Source organism: Diadema antillarum, unplaced genomic scaffold (genome assembly GCF_040938485.1).
Source record: "Diadema antillarum isolate AM-2024a unplaced genomic scaffold, OU_Dant_1.0 seq00001660_RagTag, whole genome shotgun sequence".
In the NCBI taxonomy this organism is placed as follows: domain Eukaryota; kingdom Metazoa; phylum Echinodermata; class Echinoidea; order Diadematoida; family Diadematidae; genus Diadema; species Diadema antillarum.
Genome location: NW_027272360.1, coordinates 163872 through 184875, shown reverse-complemented (window position 1 = coordinate 184875; position 21004 = coordinate 163872). Strand labels below are relative to the sequence as shown.

The 21004-nt window shown below is 42.0% G+C and overlaps 1 protein-coding gene across 1 annotated transcript; it reads right to left on the bottom strand.

The window, feature by feature from the left end:
• Positions 1-261: 261 nt before the first annotated feature.
• LOC139711458 (coiled-coil domain-containing protein 40-like) lies at positions 262-20392 on the bottom strand. The gene is made up of 19 exons (XM_071623337.1): positions 20379-20392; positions 19628-19707; positions 18472-18548; positions 15253-15685; positions 14786-14931; positions 13629-13932; positions 12822-12979; positions 11939-12079; positions 10984-11087; positions 9970-10213; positions 9034-9216; positions 8226-8471; positions 7305-7518; positions 6557-6726; positions 4755-4846; positions 3742-3862; positions 2536-2724; positions 1223-1381; positions 262-510 (listed from the first exon to the last, which is right to left on the bottom strand). The coding sequence occupies exons 1-19, from the start codon at positions 20390-20392 to the stop codon at positions 262-264; spliced, it is 3324 nt and encodes a 1107-aa protein (XP_071479438.1).
• Positions 20393-21004: the final 612 nt, after the last annotated feature.

Below are 21004 nucleotides of genomic sequence, written 5' to 3'. Positions count from 1 at the left end.
GGTCCTCTTCAACTGGCCAGTAAACTCAAGAAAGAAACTGATATGAAGGTTCTAGAACAACTGCAGAACAGTAATTGCACATGGTAGGGTGCAATTTCATGACATATAAATGTGATAGAAAGTTAACTTGGCTCACACAAGTCCTCTATAAGGTGGCCACAACATATGTGGGTTCTTTGGAGCTGACCCCTACCCCCCCCCCCCACCCCATCTGTTGCTGGGTCACCATCACTCTGGGCTGCTATTCAGCGATTGATTGACCTACAAGTCATCATCTGCTGCACCCCTTGAGCTGAGGGTGAGAGTGACACGGCGCATGGCCGGCTGGATCTGGGGGAACTCGGTGTTGAGTCGGTCGGCGATGGTGGCAATGGTCTGCATCTTGTCCAGCTGCTTCTGGGACTCGGCCGCGAGGGCGCCCTCCGTCTTGCACAGCAACGTGTACTTGCCGTCCTTCAGCGCCTGGTAGTTCTTGACCTTGCGCTGCTTTGACACGATGTCTGCCAGATGCTGGGGAAATATTGTGTTGAGAAAATCAGACAATGAATACATTATTGCTTCAATCAATCATAGGTTAATTGCGCTACAGGTCGATTACAATACAGACTTAAAATGGGTCAGGACAAGAGAAACAACTTATTTGTACATCACCTTACAACAGTCCTTACTAACAGCTATTGTAAATGCGGTGCAATTCATTCACTTTGTCACAACCAAAATAAGATGAAAAAGACTTACCTCTTGACAATTTAGCAGCTACTCTAGATGCTTCCTCAGACTCTAGTGAGGAAGTGTCTAGCCTTGTGCAACAGAGAAGACTATCTAAGACTATTTTCAGATGGCATAAAATTGCTTGACATTTACAGGTAGTGGCATTCTTTGGCAATCCATTACAAGTTTCACCAACTGTCTTTTTCTCCTTAAAGGTGGCAAAAGCTATGAGAAGAGCATGGACTCTAACCTATTTTCCAGTAAAGTCCCAGTGAGAAATGGAGTCTTTCAGTGACCCATGGCTCACTGCCACATCACAATCAAATGTCCACTCATATGATGTAGGAGTTTACATTGCATTACATAACTTTTGGCTGAAATGAGTTTTATGTGCTTCAAGGATTGTAACTCCTGTCACTTCAATGCATTAACAGGAGAGTCACAATCTGCCATGAAAGTCCTGACTATGAATTCACTGGCCTGGCTGAATCTTGACAAAAAGCCCAGTTACCTTCTGCTTGAGTTCTACGAGTCTCTCAATGTCGCCGTCGATGGTGTCAGCCACACTCTGGAGCTCATGGAAGTCACGTTGCTTGTTGTCCAGCTGCTGGTTGAGAATCTGTTGATGGTTCCGCAGCTCAGCGATGTCATTGTCACAGCTATTAGCATCCTATAGTGGTAAGACCAAAAATTAAAACAATTAACATCATGAATGAACAGAGAAATGTGTCCCCTAGTGCAAAGACTGTTTAAAATGCAGAAGAAAGAGGCATTAACCTCACTAAAATGAACAGTATCAGTATGATAAAGTAAATTCATCACAATGATCGATATCCAAGAATTGATGAATGAGCAAAGATATTTTCTTTGGTCAATTTTTCTTATGCCGAACAGCTAGGGGTGAAAAAGGAACCCTTTGCGTGCATTAAATTGTGAATTTGATGTTCACTAAATTTTTAATCTATTTAAATGACATAGGGCAGTGCAACAAAATAGCATTATGGAACTTTCGCATCATAGCAGAATATATAGATATACAGTAGTTTCTGCACTCAACAAATGATCTACTATTGTCATTATCACTAATGCCGAATGGCACAGAAAACCACATGGCATCATAGAGACTATAATATTCCACATATTAAGAATGTTGCTATAGGATTAGTCAAGAGCTGATTACGTGATTAAGCGTAGTTTTGCCCATCACATCACCGGAGAAGAAAAGTTCATTACACTCTATGATGATAGTCATTTTGTTTCGCTGATCTCTTAGTCCATACAGTCCTAACGCGTGATACAACTTACAATTTTGAGTACGCGCGAAATGAAAGTGCATTGCACTGTGGTCTATCATTTGACCTGGGTCAAGTCATAGACCACAGTGCAACGCACTTTTATTTCGGTGCCACGCGCGGGACGCGGAGCAAATTTGTCGTTTTGTCATCTACACGCATACGTCATAAAGTAAACTACGTAGCCTAAGCATAGAGCCTAAGCCCTGAGGATACCTCAAGACAGCTAAAACGGTTTCAGGTGTGGAATAAAATGGGAATATCTAGGACCCTAGATGTGGAATATAAAGCAAATAATCAACTTTTAGTTTCAGGCAATGAGACAAATTATCACTTCCTTGGCGATCTGAATGTGTACGCTATCTTTCCTCAGCTGCGCTTTGGAAAGATAGCTACATCTAGATTGCCTTGGAAGTGATAGTTTGTCCCATCACCTTCACCAACGTTGATTATTTGCTTACTGTCCACCGTCCCTGGAACACAAAGGGTTAAAGAACAAATCTTTCGAAATCATACGTCACAAGTGTCTGACCTGCTGTGTCTCTTTGATCTTCTTCTTGAGTTCAGCCAGCTTCTTGTGGAAGGCCCCCTTGGTCTCCACCTTCTTGTTCATCTTGGACTGGGCGTCGCCCCGGGTCACGATGGTGTCCCGGCGAGACACCGCCTTCTCCATGTCCTGGATGAGCTTCTCCTGCAGCTTCATCAGCTGGGTGTGGCGCACCTGTTGAGAAAGAGACAAAGACGAGAAAGGGGGCGGAGAAAGACGAATAATTGAAGGAGGAAATGTTAGCTGTCATTATATATTAAACACCTAAATAGATCCATGTCATTTGATTGGTTGTTTGATATTGATCATTTGTCAAATTTTACCTTTACATCATTATTCATGCAATTTTGTGGCTCTATTTACTGTGCAATCTTGGATCCATGCAATTTGCTCCATCTGCATGCACGCCGCAAGCCTGCTACACTATGTACGTGAAACACTTGTGCTTGCAGTGTGCATACAATCAAGCATATTGCCGGACACATAGTGCTCAGCACTCTCTCAATCTCAGGTCTCACACATTCTCTCTTGTTTCTAAATTGAATGAAAACATCAGATTTATCTCTTGTTTCTAAATTCATGAAAACATCAGATTATGTTTAGGTGATATATAAAACAAACAATAAATATTTTTCATTTGCGCAATTGACAGAATATTTCATTCGGTGCTGGTTCGTTCATGTCTCCACTAAGACAGCTTACCGATCGCTAAAGACTGGAGGGGTTCCAACGGTCACAAATCAATATACTCACATAACTCTGGAGATGTTTGTAAGTGCAGCTGGCACATTAAAAAAGAATGAAAAGACTGACTGTTTGTGAATGTACAAGCATTTCATAATTTCTTTCAGAGTACTAGACACAAAGAATATTATATTCGAGTATAAACTTAGTTAAGATTAGTGCTGTCACAGTATTTAGCCTCTCTAATTTGGTTCTGTTCATGTTATGTCACTGTGTACGACATGCTTTCAAATTTAACAGTTAGGCTGAACTGTACCAAAGTGGAGGCTGTTCTCTTGAATGGGACCAACACACAAAAGGATGCACTTCATTAAGGCAATTGCCAGAGTCCTACAAATAATGAGTGTGTGTGTGTGTGTGTGTGTGTGTGTGTGTGTGTGTGTGAGTGAGTGTGTGTACATATGACTCACGGGTCAGGGGTCAAATGGAGGGACACCGGGCACCTACCTCCATGCGGTGGATCTCAGCTGTCATGGCCCTGATCTCCCCCTGTCCCACCTCAGAGTCCACTGTAGCCTTGGCCTCCCTGGCCAGCTGTGTCTTCTTCTCCCACAGCATGATCTGGCGTCTGTTATAAGCGAGACAAATTCATCACAAAAGTTTGATTTCTAATCTTTCCTCATTAGAAGGACTTTACTGTCAAACTGCCTTGGCACACTGATCTAATGGCTCTACAATCCAAAGGAATCCCAGTAAAGACACTTGCATCAAATACCATGGGTCACAGTAAACCCATTGAGGATGAGCTGATTTTGCTACAACACACATTTCCCATAGACATCCGCCCGAGTATACTCGGGACCCGTCCTCAACGGGTTAAGTTTATGTAACACTTTATGCAGCATTGAATACATGTTGTATGTTGCTGATACCTTTGCATTCTATCTAACGACAGTAGCTTTTACATTTTCTTTTGATGGCAATTTCTAATTTTTCAGGTATAGTTCACTTTCAAAACATGAATAAAGAGAACTGTGATAGGGTTGCATGATCTATTTTATTTTGAGCTTTACTTGGCAGCTGAGGAAACTAGTTCACGTTTAACACAATCACAAGCAAAACAGTTCCACTAAATAATGACAACTGAAATCATCTACAGGCGACTTTCAAATGCAGATAAGATCTGTACTTTGAGAGAGTCAAGCAAGCCATGTTAAACTATTCAAGGCACAATGTGGCATCATTCATTACTTGAAAATCAGCAGGAAATGTATCGTATATGTTCTCAATATTCAACATCGCACAGTAGGATGCTATCAAAATAAATGAGTGTGAAATTCAGTGGACCAAGTGAACTCTGTGGGGGAAAGTACAATAGCTTGTAACAAGAATGGCATTTTACTGTGACACATATTTCCTATTGACATCTGCCTGAGTATACTCAGGACTAGTCTTCAATGGGATAATGTCATGCAGTTTTAGTGCCCTTCTGCCTTTCTTTTTTAAAATTGCTGACTTACTCAGCCTCAACCAGGCTGTTGAGTAATCTCTCCTTCTCCTCACTCAGTTCATCCAGCCTGGCTTGCATCTCCAGAGATTCCCTCTCAGCTTCCTGATGACCAAATCAAAAACATATATTTCCACATTATCGCACATGGCATTTTTCCTATTTCCGTAGTAAATTCTACCAATGACATGAGGATATCTTTCCCGCCAGATAATTAATCAAAGTTAGCTTTGATGATAACCCTGGCATATCAATAGTGTCAAAACTACTACAGTGTACATAGTGCAATGAACTGGAGTGAAATATTTCCTAGAAGTATTGCACGACAGCAAAATATTTCCTAGAAGTATTGCACGACAGCGAAATACGGGGTGGCTTAAACTCTACTTTTTACATCTCATCTTCTTCAGATGTTTGCATTCATTGAGAGTGCTCCTAGTTACACATTGAATGTCAACCAAACTCTACCTTTGAAATTCACGAATCAGAAGAAATCATTGAAATACAAATGTATTTAATGCACGATGATATGAGACACCGTGGGACACCTCATTTGTAGGTTGACATACCCACCTTGAGCGAGAAACCCCATCTTAAAAAATTTAAGAATTAAGAAGAAATCAATTCATGAAATAACTAGAAATATCGCTACGGCGACTGGTATGCCTCCGCCATAATGCATGGTTCTCCTAATAGTTTTATAGTACAACGTCTTGACAATGTGTGATGACAGTTTCACACAATTGGCAAAATATTAGAATGACAGGTTTGCCACAAATGTGCTGAATGTTCACTTTCCTAGAACTAGGTTCAATTGGATGAATGATTAAAACATCAGAGTGCAGGTATTTGGGGAACTGATGATTTTTACTTGACTTTTGACCCTTTTATAAGTTTATGCATTGAGTAATTTTCAAGGTATTGAGAAAAAGTATAATTTCAGTATCAAATGGTAAAATAGTATTATCTAAACCTGGCCTTTGACCTTTGACCTCACAGTTCCAAAGAGAATCACTGTCAGGTAGAACATGCATAAATATGTAAGTTTCACGATGATACCTTGAGTTACTTTCGAGATATGGAGGAAAAAGTGCAATTTAGCACTTTCACTTGACCTTTGACCTTTTGACCTTTGACCTTTTGGCAAGAAACTTCCCACAGAATATATATTGGGTAATACATGCATACATCAAGTTTTTAAAATCCTTCAGGCATTCCATAAATATAAGGAAAGCAGTGATATTTTGAGGAGTTGACCTTGACCTTTGACCCCCTGACCTTTGACCCATAACCCCCAACTTCCCTAGATAATCACTGCCCATCGGTACATGCATATATACGAAGTTCCATGAAGATACCTTGAACCATTTGCGAGATATGGAGAAAAACATGAAATTTCAACCTTTTTTTCACAAAATAACCTGTGACCATTTGACCCCGTGACCCTAAAATCCAAACAAAGTATTATCCCCCCAGGATATACCCTCATACCAAGTTTGATGCAAAACCACCTCACGGTTCTTGAGATATCGACAAAAACAAAACGGGACGGACGTACAAACGGACGGACGGACGACCCGAAAACATAATGCCTCCGGCCACTTCGTTGGCGGAGGCATACAAAGTATATTTATTACATGATGGCATGGGACACCTGGGTCACCTTATTTGTTTGTTGACATACCCCCTTTGAGAAATACGATAAGGTCTCAAAACCCATCTATGAAAATTAAAAAATGAGAAGAAAAAGATGAAGTAAAAAGTGTATTTATTACATGATGACATGGGACACCTCATTTGTTGGTCTGTACCCACCCTGAGGGAGAGGACAAAGTCATTCTCAATGAGGATGTTGTCCTGGTGGAGGTCCTGCCGAATCTTGCCCTCCCTGGTAAGCAGCTGGTTCAGCTTCAGCATGTCGTTCTGCATGTCTCGGATACTCTTGTCCACCGTCCTCCTCTCATGCAGCTGACCCTCAATCTCACCTGGGGGAAGGGGTGGGGGTTGGAGGGAGGGAAGAATGGAAATTGGAGGGGGAGGGGGAGGGGAGAGGGGAGAGGGGAGGGCGGGAAGCCGAGAGAAACATTGCTTGATTTCAGACCAAATGCATGGTTGGTGAGGGTAATGTTATTGTGCACGCAGGACATTACAACAACAGCATATAAATAATCTCAGAGGAAATCATCCTTTGTTCTTTTTGCTTCCTAAGGACCTGTTTTTATACATCAGCTGTTCCCAACTGTTTCAGAAAGTAAATGAGAACTGATTTTCATGAACTCTCACATACAATGAACATGATACATTATCAACTGATTTTCATGAACTCTCACATCCAACAAACATGATATATTATCAATTTTTAGCTTCTTCTGGCCCAACATTCTTGTCCTTTCCTAACTAAAATCTGTCCAGAAATCTTGTCCATCTTGACCAACAATCTTGACCAACAATCTAGACCAACATTCTTGACCAACAATCTGACCACCTGCCTTTTATACGCAAATCAATGTTCCTCCACCATGGCTACTAGTCTCACAATCCCACAAAGACTCCATAGACTCACCTTCAATCCTCATCTTCTTCTGGTGAAGGATGGTCAGTGCTTTCTTCATGGTGTCCACCTCCATCTGCTGGTTGTCCTTCTCCTGGGTCATCTTGACCAGCTCTCCCTGCTGCCGCAGCCAGAACTGCTCCAGGTCGGCAATCTCCTGCGTCCTCGTCTCAATGTTCTTGGTCAGGGCATTGACCTCTTGCTCCAAGGGGCCCAGTTCTTCTCCCTATATATATAAAAAACAGACACAGACAGTGTAAGAGAAGTAGAAATTGATACACCGTAAAAGTGGAAGAAATTTTCATGCCTTTTGTGCAACCACAAGCTAGCACAAAAGTAAAAGTATGTGAATATTTTTCCATGCTATATGTTCCAGTAATTAATGTCCTGATTCTGTGGAATTAAAAACATGTGAAGTTCACCTTCCCGAACCGAGCATGAAAAATTACTCATGCGTAAAATATTCACCTTCACAGTACTGCTTTGCCATCCCTAGAAAAATATATGAAACCATGCAAGCAGTGGCTACCATTGAATAGAACCCACAACTCCAATCTTCAGGTTGAAGACTGCACCATCACTTCTAAGCTGGAGATTATTGCCAGGGAAACAGTTACCATGACAACTGCCAGAGATGCCATTACCACCATAGTTTACAGCACAGAGCTAGACACTATGCTACACATAGTGATGTTTTAAGACAAAAATATCCTTTCTGGGATTATGAAAATTATGACATCATACTGCTCATAGATGATTACCCCTATGCAATAGACATACGCACAGTATCTGTGATCATGTTGAAGATATGACCTCTCCTCAATTAAGTTATTTCAAAGTTATCAGAGCTCTGTGCTAGGCAACAAACTGTATCAAATCTTGGCACCTCATTTCAGGTGAGAAGAGAGATTTTACAATCTGGTGTGCTCTTACCCCTTGCGAACTCAGGACGGCCTCGATCTTCTTGTTGTACTGGTCGATGAGACCCTGCTTGCGCTCTATGACAGCGTTCCGCTTGACGATCTCGCCCTCGCTGCGGGAGATGATGCCGTTCTTCTCATGGATCTCCTCGTCCAGCTCTTTCAGCGCCTTGCGCAGCCGCTCCACCCGGGTGGTGGTGTTGGACAGGTCCAGCGTCTGCTGCGAGATCTCATTCTCCACCTTGGCCTTTGCAGCTTCCTACAGATATTAAGTTGTTGAATATATCATATCAAAGGTTGCTGACTATCAAAAAAAAAACTGCCTACATTACTTTGCAGTATCAGACCATAACACTTGTCGTGCTGCTTTTTTTTTTCTCTATTTTTTTGTTTGTTGGGGGGGGACGTTGTTTTCTTTTAAAGAGTGATCTACAGCAGTAGGAACAGAATGAAATTTTTTCACAAATTAAAGTCATAGTTGCCATTTTGATGCAAGATCACAGTGCAATTTATAAATGCAATATTTCACTGTCTAAAATCACTTCCTTGCTTGAAAGATTCTCTTTAAAATCTCTCCCAACTGCTTGCCAGGAAAAAGTACTGGAGTATCACTGCTGTAAGTACATGTTTCTCTGGGCGAACAAAACAGGAAGAGAGCCAGTTTATGTTGCCAGTGTATGAACTGGCAAGGCTAATCTTGTGTTTACCAGGGATATCACAACCTTGTGGCGGTGACAGCCCACTGTGCGGGCATCTGTAATTGCGTTTTTCTTTTTCTTTTTTGAAGAGCAACTGAGAACATCCCCCGGACTGGAACCCACCTGATCGGCGATTTGCTTGCGGACGTTGCCAGCCATCTTGGTGGCGTAGTGCGAGGCCTTGTCCATGGTGAGCTTGTTGCGCATGGTGTCCATGATGGCTTCCTCTAGCCGTAGCTTCTCCTGGTACTCCCGCTCAATCTGCTTCCTCAGTGCTGTCAGCTCGTTCACTCGCAGGGTGCGGTCCTGTGGAAGACATTCACAAACACACCACCCTCATTTCTTAATGTACACAAAATCTTAGGGATATGACTGAAAAGAGAAATGACATTGTGAACACCAATTACTCAGCCTTTACTTTCCATTTCAGTCACAGCTATGGATACTGTCAAGCTGATATCTACTACTTGATAATGAGAATATCAGTCCTACACAAATCAAGGTGTATTGCTGCTTTTCTTAAAAATAACAAAACTATATTTCTGACTTTATGTATGTATTCAAATCAAGAAGCCAATATACTTTCAGACAATGGAGATATTGAGTCTTCTTACAGTAGCAATGACATGCACATATGTCCAGAATAACACGCAAGGTACAGTGCCGTATAGCTGCGATGTAATACAATGGGTCAAACTATTGATTCACGAACAGATACTTTTACTTTCTTCCAATGAACTACTCATTTTAATGGCTTCTCCCATTTCAATATGTTTCGCTGGATCTAATACTGAATATTGTGCACTAAGGTTGTTGCTATAGCAGGCATGTTTTGAGGAAATATGGATTATATTTGTGATGGCAGTATACATAGAATTTTGATAGCATATATTTGGGGTATTTAATGTACATGATATCTACAATCGTATCATCTCGATGATAATCTCATCAAAAAGTCCAACCCTGCATGGATTTCACTGCCTCGAACTGATCGAGACAAAAATCAGACTTCTTTCCTTCCCTAAGATGTAATCTACGGGTGGCTGTGGACAAACTTACTGTGGTTGCCCTGTTGAGGGCCTGCTCCGTCTCGTGCAGCATGCGGGAGTACGTGCTGTACTCCTGCTTGATCTTCTCCTGCCGGTCCTGGCTGGCCTGGATCTGCTTGCGCAGCGAGTTGATGTCGATCTCGTTCTTCTGCAGCAGCAGCGTCAGCGTCTCGTTGTTCTCCTGCTCCTTCTGGATGGACTTCTTGTAGCCCTCGATCTCCGTGGCCAGCGACATGATGTGCTGCTTCTGCTGGCTGTTTTGTGTGTACAGAGGACGGCATATGTTAGTTAGGATTAGGACTGGTGTAAATGCGGGGATCCTTCAGTGTAACACTCATTTACAGGCAAAGACAATCGAGTGTAACATTTCTTTACAGGAAAAGATTCTGAGTGTAGCATTCACATGGAGGTAAATATAAGACACTCATAGGCTGAGGGGATGAAAAGAAGATCCATAAGCGTAACACATGTTCGGGGGTAAAGATGCCTGGTTATTTTGTTTGTTGGGAACAGGGTTGGGAAGATCCCAATGTGTTACACCTGCTTTGAAGGGATGAAGGGAAGCTTAACACTTGCAGGGGTCCCTTACATGAAGACTCGTGTAGCTCATGTAGCAGGATATATTCCTGAGTGCAGCATTTGTCGGAGGATAAATCCCTGAGTGCACACACATTGTGAGAGGGAGATCCCTGAGTGTAAAACATGTGTAGTAGGTGGATCCCTACACATAGCAGTTGCTCAAGGAAAGTTCCATAAGATTATAATTTGTTTAGAACGAAAGATAGCTTGGTATAACACTCATTCAGAAGGGAAATTCCCTGACAGGTGAGGATCCGTACATGCCACAGCTATTATGAGGGGAAGATTTGTGAGTGTTCACTTATTTTGAAGGGTACATCTACCAAAATAAATCAGTAAAAGTCCACTGAGAGGACACAGTTTTCTTGGGCAGGACTCAACAAGGGGAAAACTGACTGACAAATTAAGCGAAGGTCATGCCAGGGACAGCCAGCCCCTCCCTCACCTGAGGGCCTCCTGCATGGCTGCGTGGGCCTCATCTCTCCGTCTCATCCCAATCAGACTGCTGTTCCACTGCTGGAAGAGCTGCTTCTTCTCCAAGTTGATGGACTGAAAGTAAAGAGAAAGTTGGTACCTTGTAAATGATGACAATAGTGATAATGTTGGCATGAATGACCATGGAGAAAAAAAGGCAAAAATGTATCGTCAGGTCAAACAATCTACATCTGTTTCATAATGTGTCACACTACGAAAATAGTTTTGGTGAAAAATTAATTGCAAATTCCTATGGAATGAAAGTGCCTCCCTCTCGAGATACCACACATAGACAAACAGATTACTGTAAAAGCAGAATTTTTGCGGTGTGGAAACTTTGCACATTTTGTGAAACCAAACACTGGTGCAAAAATAAAAGCACACATGTTTTTACTTGTCATATGCAACACTATTTAATCTCTCTATCCTGTGGAATGAAAGACACATGAAAACTAATCTTACAAGGCCAAGTGCAAAACATTAGACGTAAGAACCCTTCCACTTTTACATTACTTCACTTTCATTCTGACATGTGTGTATGGGTAAACTCTGTATGATTTCTAGCAACATTTCCCATCAATAGTACAGACTCAAATCATTGGCAACTTTACTACTAATGATACTGTACAAGTGGATATTTTCACATGAGTAATTTTTCGCACTTGGCAACGTAACATGAGTTTCGCATGTTTTTAATTCTGCGGAATCAATACATCAACTACTAGAACATATGGCAAGCAAAAATATTTGCATGCTTTTCTTTTCGCACGCTAGTTTCTTGGTTGTGCAAAATGTGCGAAAATTTCAACACTGCAAAAATGTTCACTTCAGGACAACATAAGCCACAGATGATTCCAGGGGTAGGTTTCAGCAGGCGCATTTCTATCAACAGTTGATGAGGACGAGTGTAAGATCAAAGTACATACCTCAATCTCCATCCTGGCCTCTGAGAGGGCCTCCTTGGCTGCCTTGGTCTCCTCTGACTGGGCCTGACTCTGGGCCTCATACAGGGCGATCTGCTCTGACAGCTTGTCCACTGTCTCGGTCAGCCGGTCCACATACAGGTCCTGGGAGAGAGGGGGATGAAGCGAAAGGGTAGCATTGAAGCATTGTGTAAAACTACAATACTGTATACAGGGGAGCCTCATTACAGCTAAGTCAGAAACATAAAACCAAGCAAAACAAAGACAAATCTTTGCAGATATTGCAAAGAAAATTGTTGGCCCTAAACCAAACAGCTGGCAAATTCACACGCCACGTAAAAGACCAGCACACTACTGCTGAATAACCACTCTCTACGCTTGTCTGCATTAAGCCATTTAAGACTAGTCCCCAGTATACTCGGGCAGGTGTTTATGGGAAATGTCTGTTGTAGCAAAATCTGATCGTCTTCAATGGGTTATCAGCGCCTGTATATAATATGTGACTTCCCCTGGTAACAAGCACTACATACATGAGTGTTCCGCATTATCTGAGCTCCAACTGACTCAGCAGAGAAGAATGCAACAAAATGCAGGTCCCATCTGCAACATGGTGATTGTCAAATCTAAAACATTTGTCAACAAGCATCACAAATGTGTTTTCTTTCATGCTAAAATATCCTCAGCATTTTAAATTCGCATTAACGGTTTTTCTCTTTGTCAATATTGTGTCGTACTGTTCATGTAACCATATCATAGCAGAACATGCAGAAAATCTGCAAGGAATATCATTGATGGTTCTTGATTTAGAAACGTAGCAGTACCAATGGGTCCAACATACAGCTAATCAGCATTCTCAGTTCGCTTGTGGTGGATGTTTCTCACACACCTGCTTTTGTTTGTCTTCCTCGGCCTTTGACACTTCCGAGTCAGCCTTTTCTGCAGCCCTGCGCATGACCGCAATGTCTCCCCGGATGTCCTCCTTAGCGTTGCTCATGTAGTAGAGATGCAGGGCCAGATTCTCCACCTCCGTCTGTAGCGTTGAAGCTGTTGGTGGTTACAAAACAATCACACATGGATTACATGACTGACATACAATCATACATATAGAAAGTGCCAGTTTACAAGGATAAATTGGTTAAGCTAACACCTTGACAACAATAACGTTCTTTCATGCTCTTTTTTTAGCATTAATTCCAGCCTTTCTTTTATGTCTGAAATTTGAATTTCAACAATAACATACCAAGAGATTTTTACAGAAATCATGACTTATTTTCACATTGCATGGATGAGGAATAATACTCCTTATATGCTGTGTTTACAATCGTTAGAGAGCTGATTACGACATTTGTCAAAAAGGACTGGCAGTCTTCTGATCAGAGCTTAACTTCTGATGAAATTTGTGCATAACTACCAGCGCACTCACTCTAGAGGTGATTGGCTGCTGCTTTTAAGCAGGTGCCACAAGAACTGTAGTTCTTGTTTGTCACATTCCATGCAAACTGCTCTATAAAATGAGGCAGAAGTCAGTCTGTTGGATGGCTATAGTTCATATGAAATCCTACACTCCTCTTCAACTCCCCACATGTACACACATGCATACGCCCACACACACACACAACCACACCTACACAAAACCGCGGCCCATCAAGCAGCGCGTGGGCCAGTCATCGTCGTTAGAGGCTAACAGACTCACATTCCTTGCGCTGGTGGTTGACGTTCTGCTGGGTCTTCTTGTACATGTCCTGCACCTCCCGCAGCTGCTCCTCGCACTGGTTGCGCAGCTGGTGGAGCTTGCCGAGGTCGTCGTGCCGCTTCTCCAACATGGTCTGCTGGCGGGCCAGCTCCTGCTGCACCCCGTACAGGTTCACGCCCAGCTCCTCGCGCTCCTGCAGCTTGTTCTTCAGCGCCTCCCGCAGCTCGCGCACCTCCAGCTCCGCCTTCTCCATCTGCTTGGTCAGGTGGCCCTTGAGGGCGTCTTGGAAGCGCCTCATCAGGGGCTGGGGTCAAGAAGCAAAAACAAAAAAAAAAACAAAAGATGAGCTAAAACGATCAATGATAATAACAATACAAGCTGGTGTTTACATACTGTATTCCAGACTTTTTAAGAATTTCAATGCACTTTACAGATTATCATTATTCAGGGCAGTTCAATTTCATTTATTTTCCATCTGACATCTGACAAAAAGTACAACAAAATACAAAGTATGCATCACACCATCACATTTTTTGATCAGTTTGAAAAAGAAAATACATAATGCAATACGAATCGTAAACTATACGATAGATATGAAATGTAAAACAAAGCAGAATAATCAATCTGTACTTTGAAGGGTTGACAGAAAAGGATGAAAAAGAAAGATCCACTAAAAAGCATGGCTTGTAATACATGGACCACTCATTATGTCAAGCAACACCCGATTTTTTGTTCTTTTTTTGCAAGCTCCTTGAACAATGAAGTATGTGATGTACAGCATTTCATTCTTGCGACCGATATTCATGCAATTGTCTCGATGAGCTTAGTCATATTACCAGCCCACAGACCTTGGCTTTTCTGCGCATCATTTTTAGAGATATCACGTTTACAACATTTAAATAGCTTTGTGTTAATACAGTAGGGACACAAAGTCCTAGAAAATTCATCTCAAAGACACAAGGCAAAACAGCGCTTTTTAGACAGATATTAAAGATAAATGCTTTGATTGCCTGGGACTACTTTAAGTCCTGCAAAGGATCCTTTGACTTGTCATGATTTGGATAAGAGAGAGAGAGAAAAAAGCAAAAACAACAACATAGCAGATGAAAATAGAACCACACTTGCCATGCAAGGTTAATCAACTTGCAACAACTTACATGATCAGGATCCAACACCACCATCTCACTCTCATCATCGGAGACGTCGGACTCCAAGCCGTAGCCATCTCCCTCTACTCCTCCCTGATTCTCCTCCTCCTCTGCGTACTCCTCTTCTTCTTCTGCAACTAGTGTGGTCTCAGCAACTGAAAGGAGTGGCATAATGGGAAATGATTTCAAAGCCTCCTGGACTTTGGAGAACTTCTAAAAACCACATACTGTAAATGCGGAAATGTTCACGGTACATTGATTTTTTAGCATTTTGCACTACTTTTGGCTAGCTCAAATTCTAAACCCGCCAAGATATCTTTACCATTTTCTCTGCAAATTTTGAACAGGTTGAATCATGTGCGTCAATCACAAACCACAAATTCAAGAACCTTTTTTTATGTTTAGTTTTCTTATAATTCAATTCTGTCAAGTTGCTATGGATACAAGCACTCTGTCATATGTCCACATACTCTTACCTGGCTCTGGCATTGATGCACCCATTGCTCTAACAGGGGGTAATTCCACAGGTACTGGTTCAGGGGGAGGCGGCTCAACGGTAGGCTGCAAGGGGGAAAACCTTTCTTCAGAAGGGGGCCTCCTGTCCGCTGAACCCGGTCTCTTGGAACCAGACGGAGGTCGGGCCCCAGCTGACGGCGGACGAGCTGCTGATGAAGGTCTTCCAGCAGATGGGGGTCTTGTTGCAGAGGGTGGCCTAGTAGCAGAGGAGGGTCTTGTGGCCGAGGGGGGCCTAGTAGCCGAGGGCGGCCTCCCAGCAGATGGGGGCCGGTCTGCGGGCGAGGCTTTGCCACCAGAGGGTGACCTTGTAGCTGAAGGGGGCCGCTGGGTTGCAGATGAGGGCCGCTGTGCACCAGATGAGGGCCTTTCATCTGGAGGGGGAGCATCTACCGCCTACACAAAAAGAGATTAACTCCACATGGTACTTTTCGATAAAAGAGACACACTGCTTCTTATTTGAAGCCTTATCAAGTTCTGGCAAAGATGTCTGTGCTTCAAAGAATTACTAAATTGTGATAACACTGTTGATGTAAATTTAATGGCACTCTGGAATTATCTACAGTAGATCACTGTTAGAAAAAAGCCAGAGAGACAGTACAAAAAAATAAGATAATACAATTTTTTGCAGAACACATTATATGCACAGACATGGGTATGTGGAGTAGCATAACCACTTTCTTTTTTTTTCCTGCAAAGAGGCAGTTTGGTTTAAAGACAAAAAGTAATAATTTGACTAAAATTAAAAAAAAAAACTGATTGACTACAACAGGGATTGTTCACAAGCACAACAACACAGTTCTTAAAGGGGAATACTAAAGAAATAGAATTATATATGAAGTGAAAGAGTGGGACACATAGAACAATTTGTCGTTTACATCGTTTAAAATGGCCTTTTTGAAGTGGAGTTAGAGGATTTTGAAAATTTACACCTGTCACCCCCATGAAATCTAGGTCACAGCGTAAATTTCGAGGCTTTGCCGATGACGTCATGGGATGAAAGGAATCGCGCAAGGTCTCGAGCGACTTAGGCCCCCGCGCGCATAATGCATGCATTTTATCATACAAGTTGTTGTAGATAGTATTTGCATACAAAGTTTAAAAGTTTGTTTTTCGATACTGCACGACATCAGTGATGATCAGGATGATTTCTTGGTGGAATTTGAATGTGGGAGCGATGATGAACTGAGTGATACAGTACACACTAGTGATGATAACAATGATGAAACTAGTGATGATGACCCTGGTGAAGTTGGAGAGATAGATGTTGCTGACGAGCCACACGGCGGGGCGCAGGAGGGAGATGCTATGGGCGAGCTAGTGGGGAAGGCCCAGGGCGGTCCGATTGAAGCGGACGGACTTAAGTGGAGATTGGCAGTACGAGCCCTTGCCACACGGCAGGCCAGGGGACAATGTTGGTGACGCAGGACCAATACCAGGTAGACTTCAAAATTTAGATGAGTAAGAGTTTTTTTTTTATTCTGAACTGAAAATGAACTGAGCTTAGTGCTGACTTGATCTCGTACTTCAGAGCAGCAGTAGGCCTAACTGAACACAGCCCAGTCGCTGTAAGTAGCGCAGCGTCTGGTTGGGCTACGTATTATCAATCACATCACACTCACTCCTATACAGCCCAGTCGCTGTACGTAGGTACGTCGCGACAGGTATTCGCACAGCGTATACTTACAGCGTCTGGTCGGGCTAACTCACTCCGTACTCCCGTTCACAGCTCATCAGCACTCTACCTAGCAAGAGCTAGGTACTGCACGATCCATCCATTACTTCACCGAGTCCATCAAAGTTTTATCACTATCGATGAAAATCGCAGTGCTCTGTATCGTTTATCACCAGATAGGCCGGCCGGCCTAGTCAAGACTTCGACTTAGGTCTTAGCCAGTGCCCGCGCATTGATTGCGTGGTATCTAGCATTAGCAATCCACGTACGCCGAATGTTTCGCGAGTTTTTTTTTATTATTTTCGCCAATTTCGCGAACCTGGTGCTTTTTGCGAATTTAAAAACACGAGAAAATATTAACTATCTTTCTGTATATATTTCCTTCTTCCGTGGTGTACTCCACAACCACGAATTTAAGCACTCGCGAAATTATTGGCAAGTCCCGATTCGCGAAAAAATAGACTCGCTAAATACATGTACAATATGTACATGGCGTACACAGCTGTAGTACTACCGATGAACTGCCGATATAATACATTGTACGTATCAAAGAGGTACTAGTATACGAAGTTCAGGCTTCTCCGCTCTTTTATACTACTGCACTGCGACATACGCGGACGGTGATGGGCGCATGCATGTGACTGATCGACTACGAAGCACCATCGTACAGGCACTAGGCCTGACAGCTTCTGTATTCGTGGCCTAAATAACACATAACAGACTCTATTTAAACGAGGAAATGTGTGATTTCACAGGAGACTTGAAGTAGAAAACAATTTTATTTCATTTTTTGTGACATTCTGATAAAAAATGTCTTGGGATTTCGGGGTATGAGCCTCGACATCACGCTCTCATCGAGAGCATACATAGGTAAGCTTAGGCTGTTGTGTGATACTTCCGGGTTTGCCTTTCATCCCATGACGTCATGGACACGCCCCCCAAAATAACCACGGATCTTCCGATTGAGCATGATTCAGGATACAATTTTTCTAAGCAGCCGTTCTCCAAAACGCAATTTTCTAAATGGGTGAATTAAAGGCCGCTGTGTTTAACATGCTCTATGCTTGAAATGGGGGAATAATCCAACAAAATATGCGTTTCCTTTAATAGTATTCTGCTTTAAGGGTTCCGGACAACCATGTATGTTTGAAAGTACACTGAAAGTGTATATGGGACTAATACGCTGAAACTAGTATGTAGAAGATAAGATCATCACAGTTTTGTTTCTGTAAGCACCTTCCCTTGCAATCTGCTTACATGTTTTCTCATGGTAAGCAGCGCCGTTTTTCATTTCAATTTTCTTTTGAATTCATAGCTCTTCACTCAGGCTGTGACTGTTTCAATAGATATGTTACAAAACAGCAAAAACACCTGTAAGCGTTTAAAAAAAAAAAATCCATCGAAACTTTGTCATTGTTGTCTATATGATTTCCCAGATCAATATGTACAGAATTGCGGATGATAGCATTTATGATCAAAGTATAGACATGCAGACAGAATTCTATACCTCTTCTGCTGCTGGCTCGTCCTCTGGTGGAGCAGGAGCCTCTTCCTCCTGGGGTGCATCTTCTGGCTGTTCCTCACCTTTATTGCAGAGAATCAAATAAAAGGAACCCACTTATATCACAAATTAATATGGTGCTTCACTTTCACAATTGATTTCATAATACTGCAAGACAAAGAACAAAACAAAAACATCTTTGGAATATTTGGCATTTTCAGATTTCCACTGAGGATGTTATTAGGATAAATCCCTAATAGTTATTCAATCATGATAGATCTATAATATGCTGGTGATAATGTCAGCTCATCAAACATCAATGGGCTCTTCATGTATATTTTGCATACTAAGCTGGGGTACAAGAAGCAGTTATCAATGTCCCCTCTGCTGTATTTGGTGGCCAGCATGTGAGCAGTAGGGTTGGGGGTACCACCTACATTTTTGTATCGTCACCCTAAGGATCTGTAGCTTGTTTATTCGAAAAACACAAATCCGCCTAATTCTTACCTCAAATATGCCATAAATACTGCAGTTTTGAATGTCGTGACCGTCTCGTTGATTATGAATCTCCGTTTTAAAATGGCGCAATTTTAGTGCGTGCGTTCCGTTTTCTTCGCGCAGCTAAAAAGAGTACCTTGCGATCGGCACCCCCTCCCCTCCATAGGTAATACACGTGAATTTCACAGCATAGGTAATACACGTGAATTTCACAGGCCATAGGTAATAGTGACTAATACACGTGAATTTCACAGCCATGTGTCGTTACTGAGCGGATGTGTAATTTTTAGCTTGGTTTGTTTGAGTTTGATTTTCGTTTCTTCGTTTTTATTGTCTTTATAGCTAATGACACTTAATCCCGCGTGTACCTTTTCGTTCTATACGCAAACAGCCATGATACGCAGGGTGCCGATGGGAAGGTGCCCTGCCAATAGGAAGTGCCCCAACCTTTTATACATACTATTTGGGTTTAATGGGAAAATTACCTTGAATACATATGTGTGTGAATTCCATGAACTAGTAGAACAGATTGACAAAATTTAAGGTAATTTGGATTTGCAGTTCAAATGTTTTGAAATATCAATGGCCAAGTGTTCTTCATTATGCTAGAAATATTGAAAATATGAAAAGGGGATAGTAAGAACACTCAGATTTAAAACCTCACCTTGTTCAACAGCTTCTTCGATCTGCTGGGCTGGAGGCTCCTCCATTTTGTCCAGCTCTTCCTGGTCTCTACTTGAAGGTCTTCACACAAAACAAATATCCAGATGAGATAAAAATGACATTTGCTCTGGAGCAAATAATAAACAAGGGAATATAAACTTTTGGAAATCACACATTCATACAATTTTGTAACTAGTAAAGACTGATCATTCAGACAACGCGTCAACGGTAACGTTAGAACTCGGCACAATCCCAATACATAAATAGGTCAAAGCTCTGCCTCTGAATCTCATGATCTAGTCTATCCTTCTGGATTTCTAATGGATAGCAAGAAATGAGGGGTTCATTTTGTTGAAGAAAGTGCCACTCACTGTCAACTAATTAAATTCTAAATAATGATTTCTAATCATGGTTCAGCGGACTTCAGTAATTCTGCGCGCTGCAATGCAACGCCAATCGAGAACCTACGGCTACGGACGTATCACACAGTTGCACAGCGCAGTGCCCAATCGCCCACGAACCACTGTGTTGTACAATCGTACACTAGACGAGTAACAAGCCGCACAAGTTAGCTATAGCTGTGGATTCTCGGTTGTCACGGTGCCTTACAGTTTCGCTTCAGTTTATGACACCTTCCTGATTCAGCTGCGACAGACAAAACCTAGAAAGGCACGTAGACGATATAAACAGATAGAAATATCTTTCATGACACAGGGCGCTTTGAAATATTACGAAAATTGTTGGGTACTTACCTCTCATCAGCCATTTCGATTCGTGAAATGTTGTTGCTATGCGCGGATAAACGACTAGTTATTCTTGGTTCCAGGCGCTTGCATTTTAATCAAATTATCGTACTTGCCCGTTTCAGTGTCTACGACGAACACTGCGCACGGTTTCGCAGTGACAAGATCTCAATCCAGTTTCAAGGCGTGCATCATTGTCAAATTTCTTCCGATTGACTCCAATGCTTTCCTTTGTGACATGTAAAATCCTTGTCATTTGAATTATACCATGTGGTTTATCTTTTAGAAGTGTCGAAATCTCTGATTTTTTAGCTTCATCAATCACATGTTCACAGGACAGTCATGCAGAAAACATCACATTAGCCTACCGTAGGCCAACAGAAAGGCATGTTGTACAGTACTTACATGTTTATACTGTAGGTCAATGCAATATAAAGCTAGTCAATATTTGAATGATAGATAGCATGGAATGTGAATTAAAGAATATAAGTAATAAGTGAGCTTTAATTCAATTCAATGTAATTCAATTCAAGGTTGTTTGTTTTATGTGAAAAACAGTAAAAACCGTGATTTCTCTATAGCTGATTGTCATCTCATGAAAAAAAACTTGTATGTTGTTTCTCTCTCTATACATT